The 19,216-nt window shown below is 43.6% G+C and overlaps 1 protein-coding gene across 1 annotated transcript; it reads right to left on the reverse strand.

The window, feature by feature from the left end:
- Positions 1-542: 542 nt before the first annotated feature.
- On the reverse strand, positions 543-18,192 carry LSMEM1 (leucine rich single-pass membrane protein 1). The gene is made up of 4 exons (XM_060244551.1): positions 18,057-18,192; positions 12,823-12,951; positions 3,789-3,929; positions 543-855 (listed from the first exon to the last, which is right to left on the reverse strand). Exons 2-4 carry the CDS (start codon positions 12,947-12,949, stop codon positions 671-673), a joined length of 453 nt encoding a protein of 150 aa, XP_060100534.1. The 5' UTR covers positions 12,950-12,951; positions 18,057-18,192; the 3' UTR covers positions 543-670.
- Positions 18,193-19,216: the final 1,024 nt, after the last annotated feature.

Here is a 19,216-nt window from a genome sequence, read left to right on the forward strand (position 1 = left end):
ACTTTTTTTCTGCTGGACCCCAGAGGAAAAGCACTCCATCTGGCCTGGCCAGGGCTCTGGCTGGCCCAACCCACCATGCAGCAGCCATATGCTCCCAGGCCAGGTGGCGTGGCCTAATATGCAAATATGAGCTCCTGATGGGTCTTTTCTACAAAAAAGCACTGATCACATCGGTAATTGCTTTAACCAGATGTACTTTGCAAAATGGTACCATGCACATGCATTTATATTGTAGTGTGTTGGAAGCACTGGATACTTTATGAGGTGCCTCTGCCAACATGTGTAAGTCTTGCAGAAACACTTTTTAATTCTAAATTTATCTTGAGCTATAAACATGAATCACAATACATATCTGAAACTATCTGCATGTAATTATTTATAGGCCTGGGGTCTAGAAGCAGCTTTTAAAAATCAAACATTTGTGCTGAACTCTACCATCCATATATAAATATCTACAGGAACAAACAAGAAATCAAGAAAGGCTGCATGGGTAGGGAAAGCTCACAGTAACAGAAACCTAGCCCTGATTGCTAGCCTCATGGAGCATACAGAATGATTAATTTTTTAAAAAAAAAAAGCTGTCTTGCACAGACTGTGTCTGAAATTAGATAAGAATGGAATTAATTGCACAAGTTAGCCTCTTGCTCTGGTATTTTCAGCTGATCATTCTTTAGCCTGGAAGAACAGGTCTTGATTGTTTTGTTTGCATCCTAATGAGGTTTCCTACATTTTCTACCAATTCTGTCTGATTTAGGTATCGTAAAATCACGTCATTAAGTTTCTTAAGGTCTTCAATGTTCTTCTTTTCTAGTACTATTTTTCTTGACACGTCATCCATCTTGTCTCCAGTGTGAACTGAAAAGGAAACGAGGTAATATTAAGCCAGTTCATTATGAAATAAACTGCAGTCCATAATGCAGCATATTAACTGCTTTTTATTTTATTTGAATACATCAAACTGCAACTGCTTCAGTGCATAGTCAATTTGTTACTCATTCCACATATATTGCACTGTATCCATTTTCAATAGCTTTGCTATTGTAGGTGCTGGAGATCCTGGGCATGTTCCAGCCAACCCATATACCTGGCAGAACCACATACATAGAAAAATGAGCCAACTGCAATAGTTGGTGAGCAATGATTCTCTTGTATATGCATGCCCAAAGTTCATATTAGTAATCCCCAATGTGGCACCTGTGAGCAATGTGGCATCTGCCCATGTGTTTCTTGATGCCCAGGTCCTCATTCTCCAAAGCAAAGAGTCTGTCCTGGCTTTCCTCCACCTCACTGGAACAGAAGGTGCTTCAGAGAAGCCTAGGATCATCAGTGTTTTGCCTACAGGGAGCACGCCTGTAGCTGCCTCCATTATGGGATTATGCTTGGCTTGGAATTTATCAACATTTTGTGACTGCCTCAGCCCACATGGTAATAATTTTGTTATTGGTCATAGCGATCATGCCTCCTCCAGAGATGGGCATGAATAGCATTTTTGCAGTTTTGCAGTTTGAACTGGGAGGCTGGTTCACAAACCAACCCAGTTTGTATCAATTCATGAGCCATTTAAAATTTAAACCCCTGTGTGAGGGACAGTCAGGGTCAGCAGGTAAACAGAGACCACTTTAAATTTTGTCACCTATACCCAGTACCTTAGGGAAACAGAATTAAACCTTGTCAGAAAATAATGAAGGTACTGATAGCATTTCAAAGTCAAAACCAAATATTAAGTTTATTAAGTACAGAAGGCAAGGAAGGGAGGAAATAATAACTGTCGGATATTTATGAAAATCTGTTGGCAGATAGGAATTCAAATAACAAATGATCTTAGAACACTAAAGATGTTGGCACTACGAACAGGTTAAAAGTTGTGGTGAACTTTAGTTCTTCAGTCAATTCATGCTCATCTCTTTCTCTCCCTAGCAGCCTGCTCTTAAAATTCTAGGACACAGGCTCAACAAGGTTGGGAACTCTGGTGCATGTTGAAAATCCCTCCCAGGTATGATGATATTTTAGTGATGTTTGATGTCAAAGCATTTTGTAAGTATCCTTACCAGTAAAGCAAATATACCAGTTTGGTGTAGTGGTTAAGTGCGCAGACTCTTATCTGGGAAAACCAGGTTTGATTCCCCATTCCTCCATATGCACCTGCTGATGTGACCTTGGGTCAGCCACAAGTTCTCTCAAAAGCTGTTCTGCTCAAGAGCAGTTATGGGAGAGCTCTCTCAGCCCCACCTACCTCACAGGGTGGGGAGGGGAAGGGAAAGGAGATTGTAAACTGCTCTGAGATGCCTTCAGGTAGTGAAGGACAGAGTATAGATTCAATCGATGATGATGATGATGATGGAATGTTGTTCTAGAAACATTAGTTGCTTCCCCACCATCATCCTGTAATCTTGGAAAATTGAAACTTGTAATGCTTCATGGTTACAATAGGTAGAAAACAGCCCAGACCACAAACTCTCCTTTATGACTCACTTCTCTTTTAAGCAAATAAAATTCAACAATGTAAACTGTAAATACCACATTAACACATTTAGGAATGATGTACTGTATCTAAACTGCATTGTATTTTTTTGGGGGGGGTCTGGTATTCCCTTAGTGAACTCTCCTTCCTTCCGTATGTTTTAATTGTTGTTTGTATGTTTTTTGGGTTTTTGCTAATTGTTTTAATGATGTGTTCTGTTTGGTTTTAATGGTTTCTAAGATGCATTTTTATGATATATGTTTTTAATCTCTTAGTTGCCTTGGTGGCCCGGATGAGGAGAGAATGATTGCATATAAATTGTATAAATAAATAAATTAAATTCACATTCTGAACATATAAGCAAATGTGACCAGCTCTTCAGCATCCTACTTGTAACATGTTGCTATGTCTCTTATGATCACATGAAACCAGGCCTTGAATTCAGCAGAAGCTCACAGGAGCACAGCTATCTTGTCCATTGAATAGTAGGTGAAGTTGCATAACAATCCCTGGATTAGGAGAGCGGGCAGCTTTGCCACATCCCCAGCAGCCCTCATGAACCCCTGGAGAAGCCCATGCCACCCTTTCTCCACTCCTTATGTGATTTTGGGCAGTGGATGGCTTGCTGGCCTTTTGACTGGGGGGGGGGGGCAGCAGCCAGATGAGCAAGGCCTGATTGGGGCTCTCTTTTCTTCCATGGGGTTGCTTTTGGCTGGTGGGGGTGTGGCATACGCTAATGAGTTATGCTAATGAACTCCATCACCACCTATTTTTCTACAAAACGACTTCTGCATGAAACATAGCAAGTCAGACAATAGGTCTATCTAGCTTGGCACTTGCTACACCATACCTGCTACCTGAGATCCTGATGCCAGCTAATGAACCAGGGACCTATGCATGCAAAGTAGGTTGTCTTTCACTAAGCAGTTACCTCTCCTATATACCCTTGTGATTCCCCCCACCATGTTTTAGAATACTAGGGAATGGGAGGGACTTCAACAGGATATAATGCTATAGAATCCATCCTCCAACGCAGCCAATTTCTCCAGGCGAACTGATCTGGGTCATCAGGAGATAACTTGTTATAGGTGGACATTTCCAGGTACTGCCTGGAGGTTGACAACTCTAGTGGCCATGCATATTGTGAGCATTACAGGTAAGTGCAGTTCCATTAAGCAGAGTTGATGGGCTTCCGGTACATATTTTTCCAACATCTGAAAAGGCCTGGGGGTTTGTTACAAAACTTTCCTTAGAAAGTAGGCTATTAAATTGTAGGCTGCCCTTTTGCTGCCATCAGTATCATCAGAAACAAGGAGCACTCACTTACCTATTAAGATTATTACAAAGGAAACAAGTGCCAAACTGACAATTAAAGTAATGATCAATATGACAAAAAACCAGCTATGGCATCTCATACTGTTTTGTATCGTCCAACAACCGGCACTGTTTGTGTTCTCTTGCCAGAGTGCTGAAAAGCAAAAACAAGAGGCAAGAATTTAATCTCCATTAACAATTTGCTTGGCCAGGCGGCTATGGTTTTATGAAAGAAAAGATACCAAAAAATATCATCATTTCTGAACTAGATCCATCTAATTTCACCCCCAAGTGACAAACAGCAACTATAGCATCCAAAACACTGCTATTTCATTAGAAATTCTGCAGTAGAAAATAAGTTTTAGAAAAATGTCAGGCTTAATCAACAGATCACCATGTAGTTGTTTCTTTTAATTATAATTTGGCTTGCAGATGACAAATTTGAGAGAGCATTCCCAGTCAGTTTTCAAAAGGTGTAATGGAAAATGGGAGCAGAGGTAAGCAAAGTTTCCTCTAAGCTGCGCTCGGGGGTGCTGGCACACAAAATTTTAGCTTGCAAAGCAGGGATTTTTAGCTGAGGCCACTAGAAGGCATTTCCCCCCTCCATTGGAAACAATTTAAACAATGGAGGATGGGGAAACCTCCTTCTGGGGCCCATAGAAACTTGGGGGGATTGAAAAGAGGCATCAATAGCTATGCTGCAAATTTGGTGCCTCCCCCAGAGCCCCAGATACCCTCAGACTGATTCTCCATTATAGCCTATAGGGCCCATTGACTATAATGGTTCCCATATGCTATAGTGGAGGAGGGGAAAATTGATATAATTTTTTGCATGCCCCTATTATGCTGTTCAGTATGATTTGTAAAATGCCTTGAGTCACAGTAAAAGTGGAATATAAATATTTGAATAGTTTTGGAAGGTTGATAACATTTAAGCAATTTTCTGTTTGTTAGGTTAGGCAGAGTTCTGTTATACTAGACCTGTAAATTTTCATATTACGCTAAAAGAACCCCAAAAATAGATTGCAAGAGTCCCCCCTTCCAATGTTCTGGTATGTTTTCTAAAATTCACTACAGGGTGACAATCTGAGGCCAGGTCTACCAACATAGTGGACTGGGGCAGGTAAACCTGTTCTCCAAAGGCCAGGTCTACCAATATTGTGGGAAGGGGTGGGTGTAGTGTTCCCTCTAAGCTGAGTTAGTATGAGCTAGCTCACAGGGGTTTTTAGCCTCTGGCTCACATATTTTTGTCCTGGCTCAGAAAAAAATGGCCTGAGCAAACTAATTTATGTAGTAACTAAATCACTCACTCACAACTTTAATACCAGTAGCTCACAAAGTAGAATTTTTGCTCACAAGACTCCACAGATCAGAGAGAGCATTGGTAGGTAGACCTGTTCTCCAGCGGCCAGGTCTACCAATATAGTGGAAAGGGGAGGATAGACCTGTTCTCCAGAGATCTGGTCTACATCTGTAGACAATTTTTGCTCACAACACTGTGGAGCTTAGAGGGAACATTGGAGGTAAGTCAACTCTGTGAGACTAATGTTCAAAGGAGACCTGGACCAGGGGTGTCCATTTGCTACCAAGGTCAGTTTAAGGTATTGGCTATCACATATAGAGCCCTTCATGCTCTTGGTCCCTCTTTGGGGCCACCTATCTCTCTATATACTTTGCCACAACTCAGCTCATGTGGGGTTCTGTAGGTGCTAACCTGCAAATGGGCAAAATCAACAACTGCTCGTACATGTGGTTCCTTTGTTGTGGTTCCTACCTTATGGAATGGCCTTCCTGAGTCAGAAAAACTCCCACTCTCCTGGCCTTCCATAAGCTATGCGAAACTGAACTATTCAAGAGGGCTTTTCTGCACAGGTAATAAGGCTGCACAGTACAAAATGGTTTCACAAACCTACTAAGTTAAATAATCAGAACTTGTCGTCTTTTCTGCTGTATATGGCATATTGTAAATAGGATCCTATTATATATCAGTAATTTTAGTTCCCTATGTACTCTATAATCTAGGATTTTATACTATTTATATTGCTATTTTACTGCTAAATCTATTTTATGCCAATAAAGGCTTGCTGTTTGCTGTTTGTTTGCACTCAAGGCAATGGAGCATCTCCATTTTGGGGACAGCAAGTCCAGCTCCACCACACACACCCCACCTCCAACCTTCACAGAGAGGGGCCAGCAGCCCCCCAACAGGGAAAACTCCCACCCCACTCCACAAGCCTGCCCAGGAGCTTGGGAGGCTGGCTCTGCTACTCCCCAACTTTCCCAGAGAGGGACCCACAGCCATCCGATACCTCTAGAGCAGAGCTGAGTCGAGGGCTCTTTGTCCTGGATGGGATATCCAGAGAGGCCACAGCAGGAAGAAAGAAGAGCTGGAGAGTGCCCAGGAGCAAAGGAAGAGCACTCACACACACACATGCCCATAGCCAGAAAATTCCAGATGGGGGGCACACGGGAAAACATTTTGGATGGAGGGCCCCTCCTTCTGGCCCTGATCTCCATGCCACTCTAGTGGCCGCACTCTCTACATGCAGCACCTCCCCATCCTTGCCTCCCACCCAACTCATCAACACGGCGAAACAGTGAAGAGTGGGCTTCAGGGGCTCTTTCAAGCCCCCCGCCCCTGCTGATCACATGACCAGCGGGAAAAGCTGCTTCAAAGCTGGCAGTTCCTATGCCGGCTTTCCAGCATGCTCAGGACATTCAGCTTGCTGAGTAGTACGCTGGAAAGCTGTTGTTCAAACTGCTGGCCTCGGAGCAGCTTTTCCCGCCAGTCACAGGATTGGCGAGGGGGGACTTGAAAGAGCCCCTGAAGCCCGCTCTCCACTGTTTCACCACGTTGGTGAGTTGGGAGGGAAGAGGAGACACCCGCGGAGTGGGGTGGGGGCCACCAAAGTGGCACGGAGAGAGCGGGGGCCGGGGAATGAAGGGGTCATAAAGGCCCAAGGGGGGTTTAATGGAGGGGCTATGCCCCCCGGGGGCCCCTGTGGCTACAGGCCTGCACATACATGCTCTGTGTCAGCTCTGGTGCCCTCTCTGATGGTGGTGGGGAAAAACAAGCAGGAGGGAAAAGCATCCAGATGTAGCCTCAGTCCCAGGATCTGCTGCCACTGCAGCACACAGTTCCAGGTGCTGTTTTAAGAAAGTTTATGAGTTTGTGTTGGGGCCGCAATCAAAGCCATTCTGGGCCGCATGTGGCCCTTGGGCCACAGGTTGGACAAGCTTGGCTTAGGGGAACACTGATCAGGGGTGTGGCCTAATATGCAAATGAGTTCCTGCTGGGCTTTTTTAAAAAACAAAAAAGGCCTGCTTTAACAGTACTACAGGACTTTGGTTTAATATTGCTGCAGCAGACTAATGTAGCTATCCCTGCTGGGTGTGGTATCTATAGTAATAATTCTCTAATTGCCATGGCCAGACTGAGGATGGCGATTCGCTAATATTTTGAGAACAAATGATTGGCCCACCACATGTCAGTTAATGTCTCTGGCATCCCATTGGCTGACTTCCCTGCCCCGCCTACTCAGACCCAGGAATGTAGAACAAGCTGCCAGAAGCAGTCTTACCTCAGAGACAGCCACATATCTAATCTCTTCTCTATCAACTGGCTTCAGAAAGGGCTGCAGAGTTCCTGCGGCGTCACAAAAGGCCCTATCAACAGCCCATACAGCCTCAGAAGGCCACTGCAATAGCCAGGGAGCCTGGCACTGCCTCAGAGGGCATGGCTGTCCCACCTTTACTATCTTTCACTCCCTCTCTCCCTCCTCCTCGCGCCAAGATGGTTGCCTAAGAAGGAGATAGGGAAGCCTTCACAGGGTTTTTCAGATCAAAGGGAGGAGAGAAATGAGGAGAATGGTGTCAGCTGCTTTGGTTCCCCCCCCCCCACACACACACACACACACTATGAAAGAAAGACTGTCCTTTCCCTTAGAGGCTGCACAGCTGCCAACTTCAGGTCAAGAAATTCTACATGGCAGAGATCAGCTCCCGGGGGGGGGGGGGTGAATGCCTTCACTTGGGTAGGTGGGAAGACAGCTAGACGGGGGTGGCGGGGTGCACTCGCCCAGAGGCCTTTAGTGGTACCTTTCCAGGTTGGTGGGAAATTCCTAAGGGATCACTACAGGCCTCTGAGGGAAAAGCCTTTCCTCCTAGGGAAGCAATCTCCAGCTCAGGGCTGGAGATCTCTCAGAATTACAACTATTCTCCAGATAGATGCCAGAGATCAGCTCCCCTTGAGTGGCAGGGGAAAGTAAATATCTTCACTTAGGTGGGTGGCAAGACAGCCAGGCTGAGGTGGGGGGCACTTGCCCAGAGGCCTTTAGTAGTACCTTTCCAGGTTGATGGGTAATTCCTAAGGGATCACTACAGGCCTCTGAGGGAAAGGCCTTTCCTTCAGGGGAACTGTTGCCAATCCCCAGGTGAGGGCTGGGGATTTTTATTTATTTATTTATTTTTGTAAATTTATATTCTACCCTTTCCCATAATGGGCTCAGGGCAGATTCCAACATGTCAAACAATTAAAACCAACAATTGCACTACAACAATCAATAAATAAACAGTAAAACAGTCGAACAATTAGAACATATTAAGAAGTTAAAACAGTTAAGCTGCTAGCTCGGATTTAACATAAGGCAGCGTGGACACTTAAATTCACAGCTTAGGTGTCCAAAAGATGTCAACTATATCAGCTCGATTTTTTCTCCAGTTCAGACGGTAGTCAGTGTTGGGAGGCCAGGTAGATGGTGTAGCAAGATAAGGATGCCCGCCCGCCTCAGCCAAAGGCCTGGCAGAGATCACTCAGAATTGCAACTTCTCTCTAGATAGATGACAGAGATCGGCTCCCCTTGAGGTGGTGGGGGGAGGGGGGAAATGAATACCTTCACTTAGGTGGGTGGGAAGACAGCAAGGCTGGGAGGGCACTTGCCCAGAGGCCTTTACGGGTACCTTTCCAGGTTGGTGGGAAATTCCTAAGGGATCACTACAGGCCTCTGAGGGATAGGCCTTTCCTCCTGGGGAACCACTATTGCCAATCTCCAGGTGAGGGCTGGAGATCTCTCTGAATTACAACTGCTATCCAAATAGATAGCAGAGATCAGCTCCCCTTGCGGGGGGAGTGAATGCCTTCACTTGGGTGGGTGGGAAGATGGCAAAGCACTCGCCCAGAGGCCTTTAGCGGTACCTTTCCAAGTTGGTGGGAAATTCCTGGGGATTCTGTGGTGGAATTTGAGGAGGACATACGAGTTGGGGCTTTAGAGTGGGATCTGCCAGACCCAGGTTCTTGCTGTGGAAGCTGACTGGGTGATTTTGGACCAGGCATAGACTTCCAGCCTAACCTGCCTCACAGGGTTGTTGTTCAGATCACATGGGAGGGGTAGAGGAGAATGATGCAAACTGCTCCCCCCACTGTGAAAAAAGATTGTCATTTTCCTATGTAGAAGCTTCAGGGAGGGGGAAGGCAATGGAAAGCTGAAATCAGAGGGGCAGATAAAGGAAAGGAGATAGGGTTGCCAACTCCAGGTTAGGCATGGGGCCTGGAGAAGGTGGGGTTTGAGAAGGGATAGGACCTCAGACAGGTACAATGCCATTTCCTTCTGAGGAGGCACTGGAGATCACTCTGATTTACAACTGTTCTCTAGATGGCAGAGATTAGCTCCCATTGAGGTTGGAGGGTGTCAATGCCTTCACTTGGGTGGGTAGGAAGACAGCAAGGGTGGCAGGCACTCACCCAGAGACTCCTTCTAGAGCCCGTTGAACTTTTCTTCACAATGAGCCTTACTCCTAGTTATACATAATTCTCCAGCTATAGCCCTCAAAGCTTTGATGAACCAGCTATCCTAGACAGATTTCCAGGCAGTTCTCACTTCACCACCATTGGATGTCTTCCTCCTTGTGGCTACTTGCCAATATTTAATAGTTTCTCCCCACCTCCCCATTTCTTCTTATGCATTAAATTCCACTACATCTGATGCTACTTCCCGGATACAGTAATAAACTTTGGAATTATAATATAGTGGGTTCTAATCATCGAAGAATTGAGGCGGTAGTGATAAGCTCTTTATTGGGGTACAGCATGGTAAGTGGCTGCCCAGACTCAACTGCAGACGGGCCCCACAGGGCCAACTATATACAAGACTGTGTTCCCGGGCTGGTGCATGACTGGGCCATTCAAACTAGCTGGGGGCCCGTGATTGGTGCAGGGCAGTTAGGATTTGTATCCTATTACCCAGTGTTCCTAAGTCCCCAAGCTCATCCTTCAGGCTTTAACAAGCCAGGCCGGAACACCATTTGGTCACACATGGATTCACATACATAACATCAATACTGTTGATGTGGGCCTTCAACCTCACTAAGCTAGTGGTAGAATTCTTAATAAATGTCTCTAGTCCATTCTGCCTAATCAACAGCTATTACTAAGTGAACTGGCTAAAGGTATTAAAGTACTGTAAGTAATCATGTAACTAACACAAATTTAAGCAGACTTCAGAGCATGGTGGAAGACAGGAAGGCCTGTTGTGACTTTGTCCATGGAGTCGCAAAGAGTCGGACTCAACTGTGTGACTGAACAATAACAACAAGTAATCATTGAGCAAGGAACCCTGCCAAGCTGCTAACAGTGCATGCCTTTTATGTTCTCACCCCCACGATGCATCCTTGCCATCATTTAGACACTTGTTTCAAAAGTTGGTTTAAAATTATTCCTAGCATGCTGCTTTTACATCTGTTATAGATGCCGAGTCACTAAATAGAACTGCAATCGTATGTGCGGCTGAAATGTCAGTTCAGGTATTTCTTGGTTTTTCTATTGTAAATAAATATGATGGCCTTCAGGTTAAAAGCATGCTAGATAAACCATCACATCAACCCTATAAATAATCTTTTCTAACATGGGCTTGCTATTTTGAAATCTGATCTGTGCAAAGCAGCTGATAGCTATAAAGAGCATTTGCCTGAATGTTAAGAGGGAAACAACATCAACAGCTGCAGTTTTATTCCATTCCTAAAACCACAAACTGGACAGCAGCCCTTTGAAGTCAAAAGGCTTGCAAACAAAAGACTCTAAAATGCAAGTCTTTAAAACTCCAGCAAGCACACATTGGTATGCAAACTCTACTGCAAAAATGAATTCACCCATTTTGAAAGCAAATAGAAACTTTTCACTGGGTGGCACCAAATAATACCATTCAGACAAACTACCATGATGTGATACAGAAGGAATGGATGATGATGATGATAAGAAGAACAGCTTTTTTGTTGCAGGAACTCTTTTTCATATTAGGCCACCCACCCCTGATGTAGCCAGTCCTCTTGGAGCTTACAGTAGGTCCTGTAATAAGAGCCCTGTAAGCTCTTGGAGGATTGGCCACATCAGGGCTGTGTGGCCTAATATGCAAAGGAGTTCCTGCTACAAAAAAAGCTCTTATAATAAGTGACTTCTGTCACTTTGAGGGTAATTTATTCCCCTATTCTTTTCAAACTAGAATGTGCATGTATTTACATATGGCTCCAAAGAAAGGATATCTTTGGATCCTGAAAGGTAGCATTCCTATGTCATTTTGTGTTACCCTGGAAGTAGTTTCACCAGTTATTTACTTGCTGTTTTTCTCAAGGATTTCCAGACTTTTGCCCAAACATACTGTCTTTTTAACATCCCTGAGGCACCAGTGGCCACTTTCCCCCTCCCACAAGTTATCTCATGTTTCCAGTGTGTTCTTGATCTTATCCTTAAACTAAAAAGGTAAAGGTAGTCCCCTGTGCAAACACCAGTCATTTCCAACTCTGGGGTGATGTTGCTTTCACAACATTTTCACGGCAGACTTTTTATGGGGTGGTTTGCCATTGCCTTCCCCAGTCATCTACACTTTATCCCCAGCAAGCTGGGTACTTATTTTACCGACCTTGGAAGGATGGAAGGCTGAGTCAACCTTGAGCCAGCTACCTGAACCCAGCTTCCACTGGGATCAAACTCAGGTCGTGAGCAGAGCATGAACTGCAGTACTGCAGCTAACCATTCTGTGCCATGGGGCTCAATAGAATCTTAAACTAGCATTATGAAATAAAGGGAAGTCGGTTAATAGATGCTTTGTTTCTGGAGTGAACAGAAAATACTTAATATTGGTGTTAAGTCTTTGATGTTAGTTGAAAGTAGATTCTCAGCATAATCAATAACATCTCATGAATGTCTAGCATATTACATTTGGCCAGCATATTATAATGTATAAATGACCTTTGCATAATTGTACACTCTTCTCCTGGTTGATTGGAAATAAACTGATCAATAACTTACATTTTACTGCTAGCCTTTAAACAGTTGTCTTACATACACCTTTATTGTAAGCTAAAGGCAACCCAACAGACTCTGTATCTGTTCAAGAATCACAGTATGGAATGTTGCCAGGAAACTGTATATTTTAAAAGGTGTACCAAACACAGCAAGGAAGTTGAGGAGCTAAAAATAACTCTGTTGCCATGTGTAAATTAGATACCAATATATGACAGAAATAAAATTAGGACTGAGCAATTTTAAACGGAATTATCTGGTGAGGTTACATGGAAGAAGGTAATTGGCTTGGCTTGCTCATTTGAACCCCACCGAAGAAATGTGATTCTTGAATTGGATTGCATTTGTTCCTCTTTAAAAGAAACAAATGCCCTGTTCTCAAGAGAATTATCAGAGGGAATGAAGATACTAACATGCTGATTATTCCAACCTATTTCATTAATTCACAGGAAAATATATAGTAGTAGTAACTTCCAGAGCAGGACAAACAATCACATTTCAAAAAGCTAATTGGAAGTTGAACAGGAAAGCACCCTGATCATAGATTCATAAGCACTGAATAGGAATAAGGGGGAATGAGCATTGCAGTTGGCATAGTTGTTTTGAGATCAGTGGTAGTATCTTGTTGAAATGCACCAGCAAATATAATACCTTCTTTCTTAAAACATTCAGGGAATTTAAATATGTTACAAAATAGGTCACATTACTTTGGTATCTTGAGAAGTTGTTGATAAATGTTCTGTGGCATACATACTTTGATGCTGAGACCGAACCACACAAAGACGCTGTTCATTTAGGTTGTTTAAGGAATCAACTATGTAAAGTTTTCCTTCTTCGTGAGAGTTTCTTAAGTCAGTTTCATGAGATGAAGTTTCCATCATACCTGAGTGGCAAGAGCATGGTTATTATTTAACAAGTCTAAAAAAATCTCAGATAAAATTATGGATTTCCTCAGAGGTGACTACACTAGAACAGAAAGTGGAATCCTATATACATATATATAAAAAGGCAAGCTGTCTTGCTGATGACTCACTCTCCCATTGGTTGAGCTGCATGTCACTCAATTTTCATGATTTATTTATTAATTTATTTATTTATTGCACTTGCATCCCACCCTCCCCAGACGGGCTCAGGGCGGCTAACAATTCGATGACAGATTCACATCATAGCAATAAAACATTGTTAAAACATTAAATATTAAAACAGTTTAAATACAGTTCAGATGGCATTCTGTCTGTTTTGAATTAATTTGCGATGGTATTGTGGGGTAGATAGTACACACTCCCATAGATGTTAAAAGTACCTCCATTTAGTTATTAAAAGCCTGCCTGAACAGATATGTCTTACAGGCCCTGTGGAATTGTGATCAATCCCACAGGGCCCTAGTTTTCTCAGGGAGGGCATTCCAGAGGGCAGGTGCAGCCATGGAAAAGGCTCTTGCCCTTGTAGTGGTCAAACAGGAATCCCTTAGCCTGGGAATCTTTAACAGATTTAATGAACTTGATCATAGTGCTCTCTGGGGCTCATGTGGGGAAAGGTGGTCCCAAAGGTAGACAGGTCCCATATAGGGCTTTAAAGGTCATAACCAGCACTTTGAACCGGGCTCGGAACACTACAGGCAACCAGTGCAATGCAGTGTCTCCAGTGCAGGTTGGATGTGCACCCATAAAGGCAGCTCCAGTACCAACCTGGCCGCAGCATTCTGCACCAGTTGCAGCTTCTGGGTCCAAGTCAAGGGCAGCCCCATGTAGAGGGCATTACAGTAGTCTATTCTTGAGGTGACCGTTGCGTGAATTACTGTAGCCAAGTTGCTACGTTCCAAGTATGGAGCCAACTGTCTTATCTACCTAAGATGGTAGAATGCAGATCTGGCAGTGGCTGCCACCTGGGCCTCCATAGTTAATGAAGGCTCCAGGAGAACCCCTAAACTCTTGACCTTCGAAGCTGGCACTAAAGGCGCCCCATCGAAGGTCAGTAAAGGGATCTCTCTTCCCAGGCCACCTCAGCTTAGGTACAGAATCTCCACCTTTTCTGGATTCAATTTCAGTCGACTTTGTCTGAGGCATTTCACAGCGGCTTGTAATGCCCAATCCAGATTTTCTGGGACACAGTCAGTCTGGCCGCCTATCAGGAGGCATATTGGTGACATCCCAGCCCATAGCTCCAGACAATCTGGGCGAGGGGGCACATGTAGATGTTAAATAGTGTTGAGCAACCCTGTCCTCCAGTCCCAGGACAGGCAAGGATTGGGTCACTGGGGAAACTGCCTTCATGTCCTATTGGCCCATTCCGCTGGGCCCATTTTGCCTCAGTGGCTGTTGGTTCTGTCAGTAAAAGGCAGGCAGAGGAAGCCCTTTCCAGGCCTATTTTTGCGTTTGAGGGAGAACTCATTGGGGTCATTCTTGACTAGGGTTGCCAGCTCCAGGTGGGTGGGAAATTCCTGGAGATTTTCTGGTGGAGTCTAAGGAAGCCAGAGTTTGGAGAGATGGGAGGCCTCAGCTGAATATTATGCCATAGAGTTTACCCTCCAAAGCAGTTATTTTCTCCAGGGGGAGAGAGATCTGTTGTCTGAACTTCAGTTGAGATACCAGGAGATCTTCAGGCTCCACTTGGAGATTGGCTAACCTAGGTCTGGCAGCATTCTTTGGGTGACTTGATGCCATCTGACTGGCATGACTTAACTAGGCCTGGCTGCCTAGTTCATCAGCAGCCCCCTATGACAGTCAGTGTGGCATAGAAGTTAATGCTTCAAAGCAGGGATTGCCAGAGCCAGGTTCTTGCCATGTAAGCTGGCTGGGTGATTTTGGACCAGTCACAGTCTTTCAGCCTAACCCAATTCACAGGGTTGTTGTGCAGAGCAAAAGGGGGAGAGGAGAATAATGTGAGCTGCTTTGGTCCCCACTATGGAAAAAGACTGTCCTTTTCCTAGGTAGAGGCTGCAGGGAGCGGGGAGGAGATGGAAAGCTGAAGTCAGAGGGTAGATTGATGGTTGACTGGAAGTGTTGTCAGTTCCTAGATATTTGAGGTGTAGAGGCTGGAGAGGGTAGGGTTTGAGGAGGGACCTCAGACAGCTACAACACCATAGACTCCAGTCTCCAAGCCAGCTGTTTCCTCCCAGGGAACCACTGTTATCAATCTCTGGGTGAGGGCTAGAGATCACTCAGAATTACAACTGCTCTCCTGATAGCAGAGATCACTTCCCCTGGGAAAAAATGGCTGCTTTGCAGGGTGGACTTGGTGTCATTAAACCCTACTGAGGTTGATTCCCTCCTGCTTTGGTCCCCACTATGGAAAAAGACTGTACGTTTCTTAGGCAGAGGCTGCAGGTAGTGGGGAGGAGATGGAAAGATGAAGCCAGATCAATTCCAGTACAGAAAATGGCCACCTTGAGGTACATACTCTACGGCATACCATAACACAACCATGCCAGGCCAAAAAAAAGCAGATCATGCCATAAGCACACACTGATGCTAAACACCACAAGGTTGAATACACCAGGAAAAGGCACCAACAATGTGGTGCAAACAAAAGGAATGCTGAGCTTCAGCATCTGTGTGATCATCATCATGCTATGATGCCACAGCAAATTGAGCTTGAGTGCCCAAGGCCGGGGCACTCGCCAAGAGCATCTTTCTAGAAGCCATTGTATTTATTCTCACAGCGGGCCTTATTCCTAGTGGGAAATAATTCAAAAAGGCATGATTGCTATAGGGGCTTAGTACCATGGTTACTGAATTACTACTGTTAGTCTGCTGAAATGGAAAATAGAGAACATCCCTATGTCAGACTTCAACCCAATATGGAAGAACCTACATCAGAAAAGGAGAAATTCAGCATTCTGAAGATATTCTGCATCACCTTGAGAAACTGGAACAACCCTAAACCATGAATGATACTGAACCCAAAATTTCTCTCTTGTACTATTGCAAGTGTAAGCCTTGTAGAAATATTTATAATTTAAAATGTGCCACATGTTTTCACCTGCATAGTGGGCCTAGCCTAAAAACACTGCCCTCTAGAGGGAGCTGCTTTGTACAGAGAGGCTAGGTGAATGGTTGCCAGGTAAGAGGATGAACTCTAAGAGAGAGAAGCAGCAGAAAAGCAATTAGCAGAGGAGTGGCTGTCTTCTGGAGGGAGTGTGGCTTTTCTGTGACTGAGAGTAAAAGTGGCTTCTCAGTAACTGTGAGGAAAAGTGGCTAGACTTTCTTCTCTTTTTGCCTTAAATTTGGGACTGCCATTATAATTTTTATTCATACTGTTTGTTAAACCTTCCAGTCTTACCTTATCATTTCCCTCACCGTTCAATAAATGTTATTTGTTTAAGTGTGTTCAAGTTTTAAATGGGGCATTCACAACCCTGTAACCACTAATCTAGCCCTTTTAAGTGTATGAGGGTAGAGTTATGTATCAGGGGCCTACATACCTTTGGGACCACCTCCCCTGGTATACTCCCAGAAGAGAGTTATGCTTGACAAATCAGAACGTATTAGTGGTTCCTGGCCTGAGAGACATCTGGCTGTCCTCAACCTGGTGGAACTCTCTGCCGAATAACAGCCACGCCCTGCAGGACGCATTACAATTCTGCAGGGCGTGTAAGGCAGAGATGATCTGCCAAGCATTTGGTTGAGGACAGTAACAGTCCCATCTTGGCATTCCCACCTCCCTGCCCTTTCCCCCATGAGATAGTGGCACTATTGGGGTTTTAGCACCATCTTTAGTTAGGCTGCTGTGTTTTTATTGTCTTAGCTGGTTTTAATGTTTTATGTGATGTGCTGGGGAGGGCGGCTGATATATTCAACGACGACGACAATGATGATGATGGAGGAGGAACAAGCTTTATAGGCTATGCCTGCTTAATGGGATGTATTAGAGACTGGAAACTTAATACACTCATAGGAAATGGAAGACTGTCAGGCAAAGTCTTTGAAGATTATGTTATTCGAAGGGTTCTGTAGCTTCATCTTGGCAAATAGGGAAAGCTAGAGACTCAGAACAGAAGATGATGCATTCAATTCAGCTGTGCAACTAATTGGTAGTTAAATGTAGGTAACATGCACATAACATGAGCTATTTCAGGTACATGCATAATATATTGCAGTATTTGCATAATTTGAGCTCATCCCTTTTTATATGTAGAATTCATAAGAATCTCCTAATCCCATAGAGATATGGAGAGAGAAGAAAAATTAATTAAAAATAAGGTTTTTGAAGCTTTTTTCCTCTGGCCAGCTATTGAGGATAGCCTACATTTTCAAGTGTCTACTGTTGTTTGATTTAAAAAACCTTTTAGATATGCAACACTGAGTTCAGGACAGCTGGATTATTGCTCATTTAGGGAACTGTCACATGAGGATGGGAGTAATATCAAACAGCCATATTATTCTTGCTATTTTGGGTTCTTTTAATGAAGATTTCCATGGCCAGCTGTACAGCTCATCACTAGGGAGGACCAATGTGCTAACAGAATGTCTGCTTCTGCAGAGTTCCAAAGACTAAACATCAATATTCAGGGCCCATGTTTTTTTCTTTCTTTCAATAGAGTCTTCCAATAGAGAGTTGTCTTTCAACAGAGAGTTGTAAATCAAGAACTAGGAAAGAGATTTCCCTTTAACTCAGGGCTGGTGTAAGTAGTAATTAAAGTGATGCACTCAAAGTCTGTCACCCCATTATGCACTTAAGAGTATTTCCTAAAACAAACAGCAAGATGTTGCCTCCCATTTAGTTTAAATCCCCATGCGTGGGAAGAACGTAGACAGTGAGAGCAGTAAATATTAATTCCTTCTTTAACTGAACTCATGTAACATTCATGACATTCCCATGAATGAGTCATGGTCACTCACTGTTGCTCACTGACACCAAAGTCCCTTTCAACAGACATTTGTTCAGGGCACATATCTTAGCAGAAAAGACTAACTGAAAGCTTTTGTTAACCAAAAAGTAGATAATTCTTGATAGTTTTAAATCTGTAATCAGCTGGAAGTTACTTACCCCTTGACCATGTCCTGGAAACCTCTTGTTCAAAAGAATTCTAATATCAGGTTCCTGCAGAAACACACTGGTCCCTTTGTCCTCTGGAAATCCATCAAGTGTCTCCACTGAAACTAGACACTTAGATGTCAAACAGAGTGTCCTTTCCATCTATATTTAGTGTTCATTTAAGCCAAGTTTCAAGTTTCAAATATTTGGTTGAATAGTATCTATTTTAATTCTGTGTACAGAACCATATACTTCATAACATTCATTAAAATATATTAATCCATCATCTTAATAAAATATGAAATATAAAAATTGTTAGCATGAAAGCATTACAGAACATTTATCATCTTGTTGTTACAACCAATACAGATAGCCATCTCCTAAACCCATAAAGCAACTGCTGTTATTAAACTGTTACTCCCAGTCACACGGTGACATGAAGAATTAAGATCATATTATTCATGCTGCTTATTTCAAATATAATTTATGTTTCTATGATCCTCAGTATATTCTTACAAAGGCACATTGTGCTCAAAGGGCAGATATGGCACTTCTGTTTATTTAGATATTTACATCCAGCTTTTTCCCCCAGTGGTGACTAGGGGTTTGCACACACACACACAAAATCTGTATTTTTCAGGTTCAGGTAAATTGAACCCCAAAATTTGGTATTTCCCAATATCCCCCAATCCCAGTATTGGTATGGTATTGGAATTTGGGAAATATTCAGGATTGCTGAATTTTTTTGGCTCCATTATACCCTATGGGGACCATTACAGTCAATGGTCCCCATAGGCTATACTGGAGAATTGAGCTGGGGGTATCTGGAGCTTAGGGGTCTGTATTTTAAGGTAGAGGGGCCAAATTTGCAGCATAGCTGCTGATGTCTCTCTTCAAAAAACCCTCCATGTTTCAAAAAGATTGGACCAAAAAGTCCAATTCTATGAGCCCCAGAAGAAGATGCCTTCATTCCAATGAAAGGGGAAAGGCATTTAAAAGCCTTTAAATTCCTTCTCTAAGCCACAAGTGCACTCCAAAGTGTCAATTCACATGAAAACTTATACCTTGAATAAAACTTTGTTGATCTGAAAAATGCTGCTGGACTCAAACTTTGTTTTGCCACTTTGGAGTTCATCCCCTGGTTCAATATTTTTGGATACCCAGTCTCAATT

The sequence above is a fragment of the Heteronotia binoei genome, chromosome 8 (genome assembly GCF_032191835.1).
Source record: "Heteronotia binoei isolate CCM8104 ecotype False Entrance Well chromosome 8, APGP_CSIRO_Hbin_v1, whole genome shotgun sequence".
In the NCBI taxonomy this organism is placed as follows: Eukaryota; Metazoa; Chordata; class Lepidosauria; order Squamata; family Gekkonidae; genus Heteronotia; species Heteronotia binoei.